Source organism: Erithacus rubecula (assembly GCF_903797595.1).
Source record: "Erithacus rubecula genome assembly, chromosome: 10".
Lineage (NCBI taxonomy): Eukaryota > Metazoa > Chordata > Aves > Passeriformes > Muscicapidae > Erithacus > Erithacus rubecula.
Window position 1 is genome coordinate 18104037 of NC_136662.1, and position 13808 is coordinate 18117844.

Genomic DNA, 13808 nt, shown 5'->3' on the forward strand with positions numbered 1-13808 from the left:
AGAAGTTTTAAAGCTATACTCAACGCTCAGATTACCCCAATCACACAAACCAGCAGCAAATCCGGCTTTTATTGCTCAAGTGGAACAAAACTTCAAGAGATAAAAACACAATTTGTGGGTGTTCCCTTCACCCGCTGACAGATGTAACACAGCCATTTTGAAACCACTTGTAAATGCCTTTTTACTAAAAAAAAAAAAAAAAAAAAAAAAGTTATAAAGCCTGCCAAGAGAAGTATTTTGTGTGTTTATTTAATTTCTACTATTTTTTTCAAGTTGAAGAGTAAGGAATAAACTTTTATTCTCTTACAGGGTAAATATCAGATCTCAGGGCACTGCTATATTCTCTGTAGCTAAACTGCCACCACAGTTCCTGCCTTCCATAACAATTAGGTGCTATTAGCCCTCAAAGGTGCTCTGACAGCATCCAGCTTCATCAACTCTGGTGTGTGTGCGCATATGCACACATTGATGTACTCCTTTATAATGCAAACCATATTTATTTTTTCCCCTGAAAATGTAGTATATTTTTAAACTTTTCAGCACGGTGAAAACGGATATCTCTTGACCTTAAAATCCAAAGAGCATGTTCAAACCCACAAGAGGAACTAATTTGGGGCATTTGATTTACGGCTGAAATTTCAATTTGAATTTGTTTTAAGTGTAATCACAAACTGAAAGTCTGGCAGCTGGGTGTTTTTCAGAAAATAAATAAAAATATTCAGTGTGCGTCTGCATTCTAAAGAGAACATTTTTACAAGCCCAGTCCTGTAGTGGGAACAGATGTAGCTGAAGCATTAATTTGTTCTACAGGTACAACGTGCAAATGGGAGCATATGAGAGAGTGCGAGCCTACGTCTGTGTGTCCGCTACGTGCCTGCATCTGAGAGACAGAGCCTGACTTTGGGGTGGGTTTTTTTGAAAGTGAGAGAACAAGAGCAAAAGGAGTAGTGGCCAAGGAGGCATGGGGGGATTACAAGGATTTAGGTCTTTAAACTGCAGACCACCTAACAAGATCACTCTGAAATGCCACTAATTTCAGTTAAGGCCACAGACCTCCCTTCCTCTGCCCTCCCTCTCTCCCCCATTGTAAACAACTAATCCCAGCAGAAAACAACAGAGAGCAAAATGTACACACATTCTGCAACATTCCAGGTCCTTCTTTATCTTTTATTTATTTTTCTAAAAGGTCAGCGCATGTATGGAGGGAGGGGGGAGGGGAAGAAAGCCAAAAAAACCTCAAGTCCATCTCTTGTGTGGGCTTGAAGGAAACTGGGAGAAAGCAAAGTCCAAGAGCACACAATATGGAGCTTTTATAGCACAGCAATTCCTGGACTCGGCTTACTTTCCCCTCCCTCTATTTGTGGCGAAGTCACATAGCTTTAAACCAAAGGACAGGGTGGTCGATTACATCTGAAAGAAATGTAAAGAATTGGGAAAGAATTCCATCTCCTGTCGAAATTATAAATAAGGAAGTATTAATCCCAGAGACAGGCTGATTTACGCAGCCCTGGAACTGCTGACTTTCAGCCCGAATATCGGTCTATAAATCAAACTCTTAAATCAAGTGTGTCAATTGCTGCAGCACTGTGATACTCAGGCAAAGCAAGGCACCTACCACTGAAAGCAGGAAGATTGCCAGGGGACTGAGGTGCTGTACCCTTCTTAATTTTCTAAAGTGTAAATCTGAGATCAAACATCCTTTGGGGGAACGGGAAATCAAAATACGCAGTGCTCAGCACACCGGGAGCAAGCAGCAGGAATCCAAGACACAACCCCCTAATTACAGGCTACCCACTGATTATTTAGGACTCTGTGATTAAAGTGATGAACGCTCCTGGGAGAAAGGGGCTTAAGTAACTGAGGTCAAGACCTCAACTGCAGCTCTCGCCCTGGTTGTGCAAGCTTAGGAAGGTATGAATGTCACAGGTTTGCCTTACAGCAAATCTCCTGAAATGCCAATGGAAGTTATCCAGGCCTGGTACTTTAATCCAATTGTGCCAAAACCCTGACATAATCTCTGTTGGGCAGCAAAGCAAATGAGGTGTCTATAATGCAATGCTTAAAACTGTAGACTCACAAGAAAGCAAGCCTGGAGCACAAAGCCTAGGACAGCCTGTTGGTACTGCTCTGCCGTGCCAAGAAGTCGGGTCTCTTGCGCCTCCAGATGAGCTACCAAACACAGAGACTGACATGGGAGTTAAAAGCAAAGGGTGACATACCTCAGCAGCTACTTTGTTGACTGAGGGGTAACAGATGTGAATTCCCCTGGGAGCAACATCCCCTCTGCCCTGACCAAGAAGATAACAGCCACCACAGGCACCTTAACAACACTGAGAGCTGGCAAGGAGTCAGGGAGAATTCTGAAACCTACCAGCAACCTCTGAAGGAATCCCCTACGAGCTAGTGAGCTGGTTGCTGGGACTCATGATCACAGGGGTGAGGACAAAAACCATGGGAAAACAGGGGAGAGGCAAAAACACTATTTGGGAATTTGGGAATCTAAAATGCTGCCTTTGCCAATATGCTTTACACACCAATACGTTTTTGCACACAAGCACAAGAACTCCGGGCACTATGAATCTCACGTTATACACTCAAGTAAATACCAAAGCCTACAATAGATGCCAGCAGTACATGCTATAATTTATAGATACATTTCAAAGCAAGCATTCGTAAGTGAATTTGGGCTTTGATCTCCTGTTTTTCCCCTTGGGGGTAACAAAATCATTCTACCAACCCCTCTAAATTCTTCGCCCGTCTCTGAGGGTGTTTTCACTGTGGAACTTGTTTCATGTCTCTTTTCTAGCCAAGCTCATCACTGTGGTATGGCTCCTTTACGCTTCTTCCCCACACCCTAAACATTTTGCATTACATACTGCATATACTTGCCAGCACTCGTATTTTCCAGTGAAGGTTCAACTGACCTTAAAGGATTGCCTCAAACCTACCTTAATGTGTTTTGTTAAGTGAAACTTAGGGTGTGAGAGGAGGTCACCAGGAAGGTCACGCCTCACCTCTGAAACTTCAGTTACATCTAGCTGATCTTGGAACAAACAAATTGGTGGCCTTTTGTGTAGCTGCATGCTCGGGGTTGCACACCTCAGCAAAAGTGTGCTGGAAGGAGTTTATACCAGGAACCCCCTCTGGATTTCTTTTGCAGAGTGGGAGGGCCAGGTCCCACATGATTTTACAGACATTTCACTGATGGCCAGAAAAAGCTACTCATGTCTATGTGAAGGAAACAAAGCAGGAAAATTATATGTTCACTACCTCCTCTGGGTTTGCTTCACTTTCCACCAGCTTACATGGCCAGACTGAGTGAGGTAACAGGCACAGTAAAAGAACACTTTCTCTGGGGTTTTTGAAGCACAATTCTGGGTTGAGAGCTGTGGCCCTTCATAAGACATTACTGGTTAAGTCAGTTCCCATATCATGTGAGTTAGATTGACATGGAAAAGATTTTTGTAAATGTCACCTTTAAAAGTGAACCTGGCTTCTTAGATCCCAGCTGAACTTGTCCAACCCTTGTCTCCTCAGGAACTTAAGAGGCACAATGTGACAATTCCTTCTTCTTCCATAACTAGGTGGGAGAAGATTTTAAATAGTACTGGGGGCAATCACACACAGATTCCCACCAAAATCCAACAGCAATCAGCTGCCTGTGACAAATCTCCATACTCTTCAATTAGACCCATGTGGTTAGCAGGAGACAGGTTATTTATAGCTCTGAAGTCAGACATAACCCTGTCCACCTGAAGAAGCAGATCAGCAGAATGAGAGGGAATATTTTAAAATCCCACTTTTCAGGGCTCATCTGTGCTTTAAGTTCAACATTTGATGTACAAGATGTTTGGAAAACTGGGACGAGCCATGCACTATCAGGGAAACATCTGCATCTGAGATGAAAGAACAGGTGATTTATTTAAGACAGATTGATGTACCAGGAAGCTAGCCAAAAGAATTTTTTTCTTTGAGAAGCTGCTAGTAATAATGTTTCAGACACTCACAAGATAGCAGGTATAATATGAGAAATTTCCTCAATACATTAGATACAGTAGAATTTGACTGCAGTTGAAAGCAATTGAAAACCAGTTCCACAAGTAGCTCCACCACTTCCTACTTACTAGTTTCCTACTTTGCACTTTCTTCCTCAATTTATCTTCCTGAAAGCAGATTCTGCTAGCCAGAGGTTCTCTCTATTCAGTATCTTACAATAGCATGTGCAGTGAATTAAATAGTAGAATGAAAATTATAATTCCTGAAAATCAAAGAGGTGTGACAGCAAGGACAGAATTGCTACATAATCAAGAGAAATAAGACCCCTTTTCACAGGCAGGGACTACAATACACATAGTTTTTCTTCACTAATTTTGTTTTATATCCATTATATATTTTATCCATTTATTTAGATGAACATGTGCTTTTGCTGAATGAAGTTCTCCCTTTTCATGAGCTTTCTGAGATATCTATTCTAAACTCGTTCTTCTTTCTAGGGAGGCAGGGAGCCAATTGGCAGCACCAAAGTGTCCAGGAGACAATAGCCATCTTAAAAATGGTTCAAGATACAAAATGTTTGGGAATTTCAGCATAAGTAGATTTTTATTTTCAGCTTTGCAAGCTATGGTGCTGGAAATAACTTTCACCTCCTCATTCCTTTTCATGAGGTTATGTACTGTTAAATATGTTGCCTTGGGAATGGGATCATTCCTTTGTACTGCCATTGTCCAAGGGGAAAAAGACCACTTATGCACTGTACCCCTATAAAGACTCAATTCCACCCTGGTTTTAATTAGAACTTTCTTCAAACCGCTGGCTGTTTCTACATCAGGTGCTGATTTGGCACTATTGAGGAAACAACCAATAAACTTCACAATCAATCTGCAGTTAGTAGTCAATCCAGCTTGCCTTGCTTGTTGTTTTCTTCCTTTGTACATTTTCTCATAGAAAGTAGCAATAAATTGAAGACATGTGGTAAACTAGAGTAGCCTTAACCAGTCACACGTGGTCTCTCTCCAGTCCCCTCTCTGAGTAGAGTTCAGCATCTGTCCACCTATTTTCACACAGGTACCCAGAACACCTTTAACAAAATCCAGTGTGCAACTTACTGTCTTCACATGCTAGTTTTGGCTGACAGAATATTTTCTTTCTTCACGTACCTGGGTACTTTAGTCCACACTAATTTTTACTTCAGCCTACTCCTTCTGCCCAAGAGGTCAGAACTCCCCAAGGTTTACCACATCTTCCCATGGGACTCTTCTAACTTTCCCTCTGTCCTCAACATTCACATCACCTGACTGCAGTTTGTAACTCGAAGCCTTTGGTGTCACCTCCCTTGCATTCCAAGCTTCCCGATGCTGCAACACTTTGCAATTTGCTGGCATCACACTGCAGCCTGACCCAAAACATGTCTGTTTGTCTTTTTAACCCCTTCCCTTTCCAAAAGGTGATCTTAGCCATGTGTCATTCAGTTCAGTTCAGTTCAGTCCAGTTCAGTTCAGTTCAGTTCAGTTCTTTTGGGTAGTATGTTTGTAAACTTTACAAAGATATGAGGTTTTTGTTCAATGATTCCTGCCCCTGCACAAACTCAATAACCTCAATCACACCTACAATCCTACTCTTACAGTTCCTGAACCAACTGCCCACTACATCATCTACCTATCTGGCAACGGTTTGCTGCAAACTCCTTTCTGGAGGGAACTCCTTCCTTTTCCCACTCCTAATCCCAGTTTGGGACACCGTTTTTCTGGAAAAATTACAGGTGAGAAAGGTTTAGCTTCCTTGGTTGCTCTGTTAAGATCTGGTACTTTCTTGCTGTGGAGGTGAAATCTAGAAGCAAATTGTGAATCGTTTGCTGTCTTTGATAATCAGAGCACTCTATTTATGATTTCCATGAAAACATCATTTGAAGCAGAATACTTTCCTGTATTTTCATGAAAAAAAATGCAGAAAAATACTTTATTTCAGACTGTCTCTACCACAGAATCCTTATGGTACTAACTACCACCATGTTAACAAGACTTTTCAAAGCATGGCTTACAGTAGACTCAGTATTTTTCTGAACTTTTAATGCTTGCCTTCTCAACTAACCTCTAAGTAGTTCAAAGACCACATTTTTTTCACGACTAAACAATCCCTTCCCCTGAATCTTTACCAGGGAAACATTCATTTTCCATGACCAAGAAAAAAGGATATAATGTGCACATAAAATGGCCAAGCTCCTTCCCGTAAGTGTATACACTGGGATAGTTTTACTAACAAACAAGAGATTTTGAAATATTTATCTGCAGGGATGGAATAAAGGATTCAACATATTTTTCCTGTTAATATTATTTGGAATGCTCAGAGTGCTTCAGCACAAGGTCCTGTATGACCAGATCAATTAGTGCCGGAAGGTAGCACACTAAGTAAAACAACAAGTCTTATAAATAAAGCCAATGTTTGATAAAAACCAACAAACCAACCACTGACTGCTAAAACAAAAGCCATAATTAAATTAATCTATCCATATCTAAGTGTCATCTCAAAACAGCCAAGTATGCCTAAGCTTATAAAATGAAACAAAGTTATAGAACCATAGAGTAATTTGGGTTGGAAAGGACCTTTAAAGACTACATAGTCCCCGCCCCCCTTAATGAGCAGGGACATCTTTAGCTAGACCAGGTTGATCAGGGCCCCACCCAGCCTGGCCTTGAACATTTCCAGGGATGTACCAGTTCCAACTTCTTCTGGGCAATGCCTCAAAACCCTCACAGTAAACAATTTCTTCCTTATATCTAGTCTAACTCTACATTCTTTTAGTTTAAAGCCATTAGCCCTTATCCTGTTGCAGCAGGCCAGTCTGAAAAGTTTGTAACCATTTCATAAGCCCTCTTTAAATTCTGAGAGGCTACAATGAGGTGTCCCTGGAGCCTTCTCTCCTGACTAACCCCAGCTCTTTCAGTCTGCACAGGAGAAGTGCTCCAGCCCTCTGATTAGTATTATGTCTGATCACATATATTATGGTCCATAAAGCTGAGACGTGTGGGAAGAGAGACTGACAGTGAAGCACAAGACCGAAAAAGTGATTGAGTATCTCAACCTTCTCCTCATCAATTGTGAGCAGTCTGCCAGCCCTGCTTATCAGGGGATTAAATCTACCAGGCACTACTTTCCATGTGCACAACTGTGCAAATGGCACAGTTCCCCTGGGCAAACCAGCTTCAGTCAGTCTGTGGGTGTCACAGCTGCCCCTTTGCAGGAGAGCTACATTGAGGGGACTCCTGCACCAAAGATGCAGCAATCCAGGGACCCTGCTGCACCCATGATAAAACAGGGCAAAGAGAAGGGGCAGTCCTGAGCCACTACAAAGACTAAGGACACACAGCTACTGCAGGAACATCCACACAGACAATGTTTTCAAGAGACCTATGATTTTAGCTCGATTAGTAGATTTTCTCCAACTATGTAACTCAGTGCAGTCATTTGTCACTGAGCTCTAGGGAGCCATCCAGAGGGAAAAAAAGAACCATTTTGCCACTACAGCCTGTCACCTGGGCAGTCAGCATCTCTCAGCACTTGTGCTGTTGTATAAATTACATCCCTCCCAGCTTGGTCAAGTATGTCCATCATTCAGCACATATGTAATCTTTGCTATTTTATTGTCTCATTGATGGAAGAATTATCTGCACAGTGGGAAACACATTAAGAAAGGACTACCAATTATTTCACCCTGCTACTAACTTCTTTAATCCCCTGTAATCTCTTCTAAGGGGGGATTCATATCTACTCAAATCACTTCACAGGAGACATATATAATGTAATAGAAGCCCTACACACCAAAGCAAACAAAAAATCCAGCTTCTGGTACCCCAGAGTATCAAATGCACCAGCCATTGCTGGAGAACAGATCATAACTTGCAAATAGTATGCAATAGACTGTCCAAACTAACCCCAGCTACTTGATCCATTCAGTTGGGAAAGTTATCATCACCTAGCCCATGACCTCTGTTCCTCCAATAATGAGGCAAGCACTGCCTAACAAGAGATACCTGGTTTTGTTCTAAGAACCCTGTGGTGTTCCCACCTGCACAGCAAGAATTTATCCATTTCAGAAGCTGGTATTAAATGTGGTGTAGCTATTAAAAAGCTTTTTTTTCTGGTTTGGAAATATAATTTGTGGATCTTAACAATGAAGGAATTACAGCACAGGATACTTAATCACATTATAGGAAAGCTACCAAGAGATAAACATTTTAAATTTAACTTCTGGTGGGTTTTGTTTGTTTGTTAATTTTGTTTTTTCTATATTGACATAGTGAACTGAAGCTGCTCAGATCACTTTTGCAGCTGAGAGGGGAACAAAAAGAAAGATTCAACCCAGAGAAACTGGAGGTGATGGAAGAGGCAAGGGAAATACCAAAGCAGTGCCATGTAGCTTGTGATAAATGAACTTAGAATGCAGAGCAATTTTTGCATTTGGTTGTTCTCAGTATCCAAACTTTAAAAGAAAAGATTTATCTGATCTTTCTTCTGAGTTATCTATACATCTTTGTCTTTTCCATAAGTGTCCTACTGCAGTCTTCTCAGCCTGCTGCTTCAAGTTGGTGTTACTGCAATGAACACTCCTGGGAATGGCCTTCAGTTACCACTCACATTTGACTTGGGCAATATTACAGTAGGCCATTAGTGTGGTTGAGATGCTCATGTCAGCATTAACATGTATATTCTTTCAATGACACAGTTTTTATCCACTTCTCAATACAATTTCAGAAGTTTCTAATATATAATACCTTAGTTGGTGAAACTGGCTTATTTGTAGGACATCTGCTGTGCAATAAAAAAAAAAAATTAGATCTGTCAGGCACTTTATTGTGCTCATTTGGAACCATATCAGCCAACACATACTGACTTTCCAATTAGAGATGAAGAAGTTGTGATTAGATAAAGCTTGAGCTGTTTTAGAGACACTTGGGAGAAGAGGTGATTGTAACGAGTTGTGCACTGTGGACAGTTTAAAGCAAAACCACATATAATTTATCCACCTGTTGCAAATGGATCCATCAGCACGAGTAAGAATGATGAGCATTTTAATAAAAATCCATCAGATTTAACCAAAGTAATGAAAGAGAGTCAAAATACATTAAAAAAAATACATAGAAATCCTTCACTGCAAGGAATGTTTCTTTCAAAACTCAGCAGCATTTCTCACTACCTGTGTATGCATGACTTCATGCCCCCCTCATCTTAAGACTTACCATGATGCAATAACAAATAATTTATCAGCTCAGTATCTGTGCAGATATACATAATATTAATTACAGTATGCTTTGCAATAAAGAACCAGGGTCTATAGTCTTAGTTCTGGCTAGAGAGGAATAATTGCAAATTTGACTCCAGTGCCTCAGTATGCAGTAACCATAGAGCAGCTAAAGGGGGTAAACCCCTGGGACTGTGAGGCTTTTCACTCTTTGGTGGCTATATTGTTTTCACCAAGAGTGACTAGGGATCACATTGTTTTCTAGAATTCACAAAAATGTTACCCCAAAAGTCAATTTATCTCTCTTAAAAATAATATATCACCAACTTTACGATGCTTGTGGAATTTTGTGAAATGCTTAACATAACAGCTCTGGGATCGATTTAGGATTTAGAACACTACTAAATGCCAGTGCAGACAAACACAAGATGAATTGGGACTCTTCATAAAAACAGTGCTATTTATACACTTAGCTGGCTCTGCAGATTTAATGGTAGAGCTGCTGACCTCATATGCAAAACCATACCATTATGATTGTGGCATCAATTCATTAATCAAAATGACAGAGGGTCTCATGATCAAATGAGAGAGGTTCCTCTACTTTTTATGACAGTAGTGCTTGTGATACAGCCATACTGGATCCATCTGTGATTGACCTGGAAAGCAGCTATTTTCTATACTCAATGGAATTCTGATTTATGATGTGCTTGAAATTACTGTGGATTTCTATTAAAGACAAACACTTTGTGGTAAGGTACCATACTTACCTGTAATTTAGTTATGTAACAGTAGTATCCTCCATAGACCCCACATCCTTTGGGGTTTTATGTTTTTCAGATATGCAACTTTCAGAGCCAATGTGGCATTTTTTAAGAGTTTGGCCTTTTTCCTGAGGCCCTAAGCAAACCTCAAGCCATGAAGGAGCAGAGAATTTATACAGGTCTGCACAGAGTCAATCAGCAGTTTCCTTTCCACTGACATCCACAGGAAGCCAGCATGTATGGAAAGATGGGGGCATGCAGACATCAACAGTTACAGACAGGCCACTTTTCCCACATTTGGAAATGTACAGCTCAAGGCTAACTATTTAGTCAGTGTCTTTAGTGCATGAGAAACCTCTACTAGCTGGCAGATTTTCTCTTTGAAAAGTTTATTAATTTATTCTATTACTCAGCATAGGCAATGGTAAAGTAAAAGCTGCAGGATGACAAAAAAGGGCCAAAGAAAATGACATTTTAGGTGAAGCTGTAATGTTCCAATGTGAGAAGAACATTTCTAGCTGGCAAGTATACCACTTTAAAATATGCTTTGTGCCTCAAATATTTTAGGTATACTCACTGATCCAGCCACTAAAATAAAGCTTGGAAGAATGATACACAAGCTCGTACAGACATCCACTTAACTAACTTACACATTCTGAAGATGACATGATCTACTTAGAAAGAAATTTGTTTTCCAAGACTGCAGTCCTCTTGTTAGTTCATTTCACTTGTGCACTTCTGGACTGTTTATAGAGACTTATTTGTTACTTGTCTTTGGAAACACACCTCTTGGTATCAGCTCTTCTGGCTGACGATTATTTACAGGACAAAAATTACTGACTCAGGATCTATCTAGAAAAAGAAAATGCAAATCTAGGGAAGTAAAGTACAAAAAGGTAACCTACCCTTCCTCAATTGTAACAGAATTCATGATGATACAGTTTGTGATCTTAACTTTGCCTTTTATGGTACACATGCTGCCAATGATGGAGTGTTTGATGGATGTCTTCTCCCCGATTTGTGTGGATGACCCAATGATACTGTCTGATCCAACCTAGGGAAGAAAAGAACAGAACTAGCAAAAATAAACTGAAGTTCTCCAATATGTGTTCTCTACACACCTCTCCCAAAGCCTGTCTCAAGCTTCCATCAATAAAGTTTACCCTGCTCCACCCTGAGGGACCCTTGGCAGAGGAAAGACCTGAAAATTCAGGGGCTGCCCCATAGGTAGACAGTCTTCCCAAGGCCTGCTAGCTTGGTAGAACTCCATTAGTGGATCTGGCTCTGTAGGCTTCATGCAGAAAGATAAGCATGGTAGGCACAGCCCTGCTGGTACTCATTGGTTTCACTCAGGTTTGCCCAGTGAGACTTGTCAAAGGAAGGCTTGAAGTTGGTATTCAAGCAAAATGTGTTAGCAAGAAACAAAACTGAAGTACTGATCCCTTCTGGGTTTGGTGTTCCTTAGGGAGGCAAACTGCACAACGACCAGGAACTGCCATTAGAGACTGCAGTGTCTGACTTGGGAGTAAGATAGACTTTTCACCAAACATTTTAAAAAGAGACTGAAAGGCAGGAAGCCATGGGTGAGCATTCAGAAGACTCTGGGCTGTATCACCTATGTTCCACCATTCCACACTTCAGAATCTGGCTTCACTTCCAACAATGGGACTGAATTTTAGCAAGCAGCTGTTGAAACAAAATGGTTGCAGACTCCTGAAAGAGCAGAGAAGGGAAAAGGGAACACTTACCATGCCTCTATCAGTGATCTGTGCAGAAACATGAACCAATGGCTCTTCCAGACCCAGATTAAGCAATAATTTGGGAACCTGCATGAAAAAACCCACACCACAAATTAACATGATAGGGCTGTACCCACAAGTTACATAAACAGCTCAAAGACAGCTTTAGTTTCCATTGCTGTATTTGCCATAAACTGTATTTGCCATAAGAATTTTAACTGATGGAAAAGGTAGGTCACTGCATTTCAAATGTCCACCAGATGTGTGTGATTTATCATCTCCCACTATTGTAAAGGAGATAGGTACACTGCTACCACAGTGCACTACAAGTCTCCTTTCAACTCAGCTTCCCACCTGTGGAGAAGCAGTGGATCAGCAGCAGCAAGCAGGCTGGCTCCAGCTGAACACAGTGACATCCTGTATGCTACCACAATGTCCAGCATCTGCCATTCCTAATGCAGCTCAACATGTTTTATACTGTCCAGCAAAGCAAGGGAGGGAAGCAAGCAATGACAAACATAAATCAGTAAACTGGTATAAAAAGGTGACAGTGTCCAGCCCACTCCATAAGATAGTATTCTGAAGCATGGGCAACACAACTGTATTTCAGATATTTAAGTAGAACAAAAATAAAGTTGATCAAGTGGCTATTCCAGATGATAGAAAGCTGCACAAGAAAAGGCTCTTGACAGGGAGAAGGCAGGTGTTAGACATGCAGATAGAGCAGCAGTAGTAATAAAGAGACACAGCCTATGAGGTAGCCAAGAACAAATCCATGGAGAGCAATTCTGAACTGGCTCCTGAAAGGAAAGGGAACCAGCATTATAGGAGGATGGGATATCACTCCATCATTCCTCCTTTAGTGGGTGAAAGAGCAGCCTGAGGCATCCTCCATCTCCTGGTGTCAGGCTGAGGCCAAGGTCACACACCACAGAAGTGATGGCAGCATGGATGGGGATGGGGATGTCAGGGCAGGTGGGAGCCTTGCAGCAATGCACAGACACAGTGCTACACAGTTCCTGGCAGGGGTGATGCAAGGTATGATGAGTCCTGGTAGGACAGAGATGGCAGCCAAAGGAATGCAGGAGACATGGATGTATGGTGGCTAAGAGGTCTGTGTCACAGCAAACTGCATGAATGAGAGGCAGCATGTGTGGGGCTGGTGTGGAGCTCTGCACACACTGCTTGGCCAGCCAGGATGTGGGCACTGACTGTCCATCTGGGAGGTCATCTGGAGTCTCAGCACAGTGATGGTGCAACTGGGTTTGCCTCAAGAGAGGAAGCAGCACTCATTAAGTCTCCCTTTTCTCTACTCAAGCACCTATTTTTATAAAACTCTTAGAAAAGCTTATCTCAGAGATCTCTATTGCTCTGTTAAATTTAGCTGAATGTTGCCAGCAATTTCCAAAGCTGCTGCTAAGGAACTGCTACACAGTACAATTGTGTAAAATTACTTCCTTGGAAAGCTGGGATAACAAGAGCTGATGGCTAAAAAGTGAACCTCAAAAAGCAAATCCCACAGATCTTCACTGAAGAAGATGGGATCACATGAGCTCACATTTCTGAGCTATCATTTAAATTTTCCTGTTGTCCCCAGCAGACATTTTCATATCTGTAGCTCTTTACATCTTCAAGTTGGTCCTTCCTACTAGACTTGGATTTTGTTTATTTTTTAAAAAGCAAGGGTAGATTAGATCCTTGAGTCCAAGGTGCAGGCCCTACAGAAAACCACCAGGTTCCCAGACCACCATAAACTAAGCAAATCTGCCTGGATGGTGCTGGCTGGGTGAAGGGATGTTGACATGTCACCTGACACAAAGACCCAAGAGAGAAACACACACTAAAGCATACCTACAGCACAGGTTGGAAAGATTCCTACTATCCAGTGCTGATCTACAGGAGGGGAAAAAAATGAAGAAAGGCTCTTGCCCTCCTCAGTGGAAAGGTGGTGTGGTGAAATAAATAAAGGATTTTACTGGCCCTTATTAGAATCAGTCAGTGGTAGTGCAGCCTGAGGGGTAACCCACGAAAGCTACAAGCTCAAGCATTTTGCTCTGAAAAGAAAGGTTAGAC

General features: G+C 41.5%; 1 protein-coding gene across 1 annotated transcript in view; it reads right to left on the reverse strand.

Annotated features, from left to right (window-relative positions):
- EIF2B3 (eukaryotic translation initiation factor 2B subunit gamma) overlaps positions 1 to 13808 on the reverse strand; it is a 99143-nt gene that overhangs the window by 13374 nt on the left and 71961 nt on the right. Inside the window, exons 8-9 of the mRNA XM_079313309.1 lie at positions 11745 to 11822; positions 10902 to 11050 (exon numbers count right to left, since the gene is read on the reverse strand). Of these exons, the coding sequence (XP_079169435.1) occupies positions 10902 to 11050; positions 11745 to 11822 (227 nt within the window). The remainder of the gene's footprint in view (positions 1 to 10901; positions 11051 to 11744; positions 11823 to 13808) is intronic.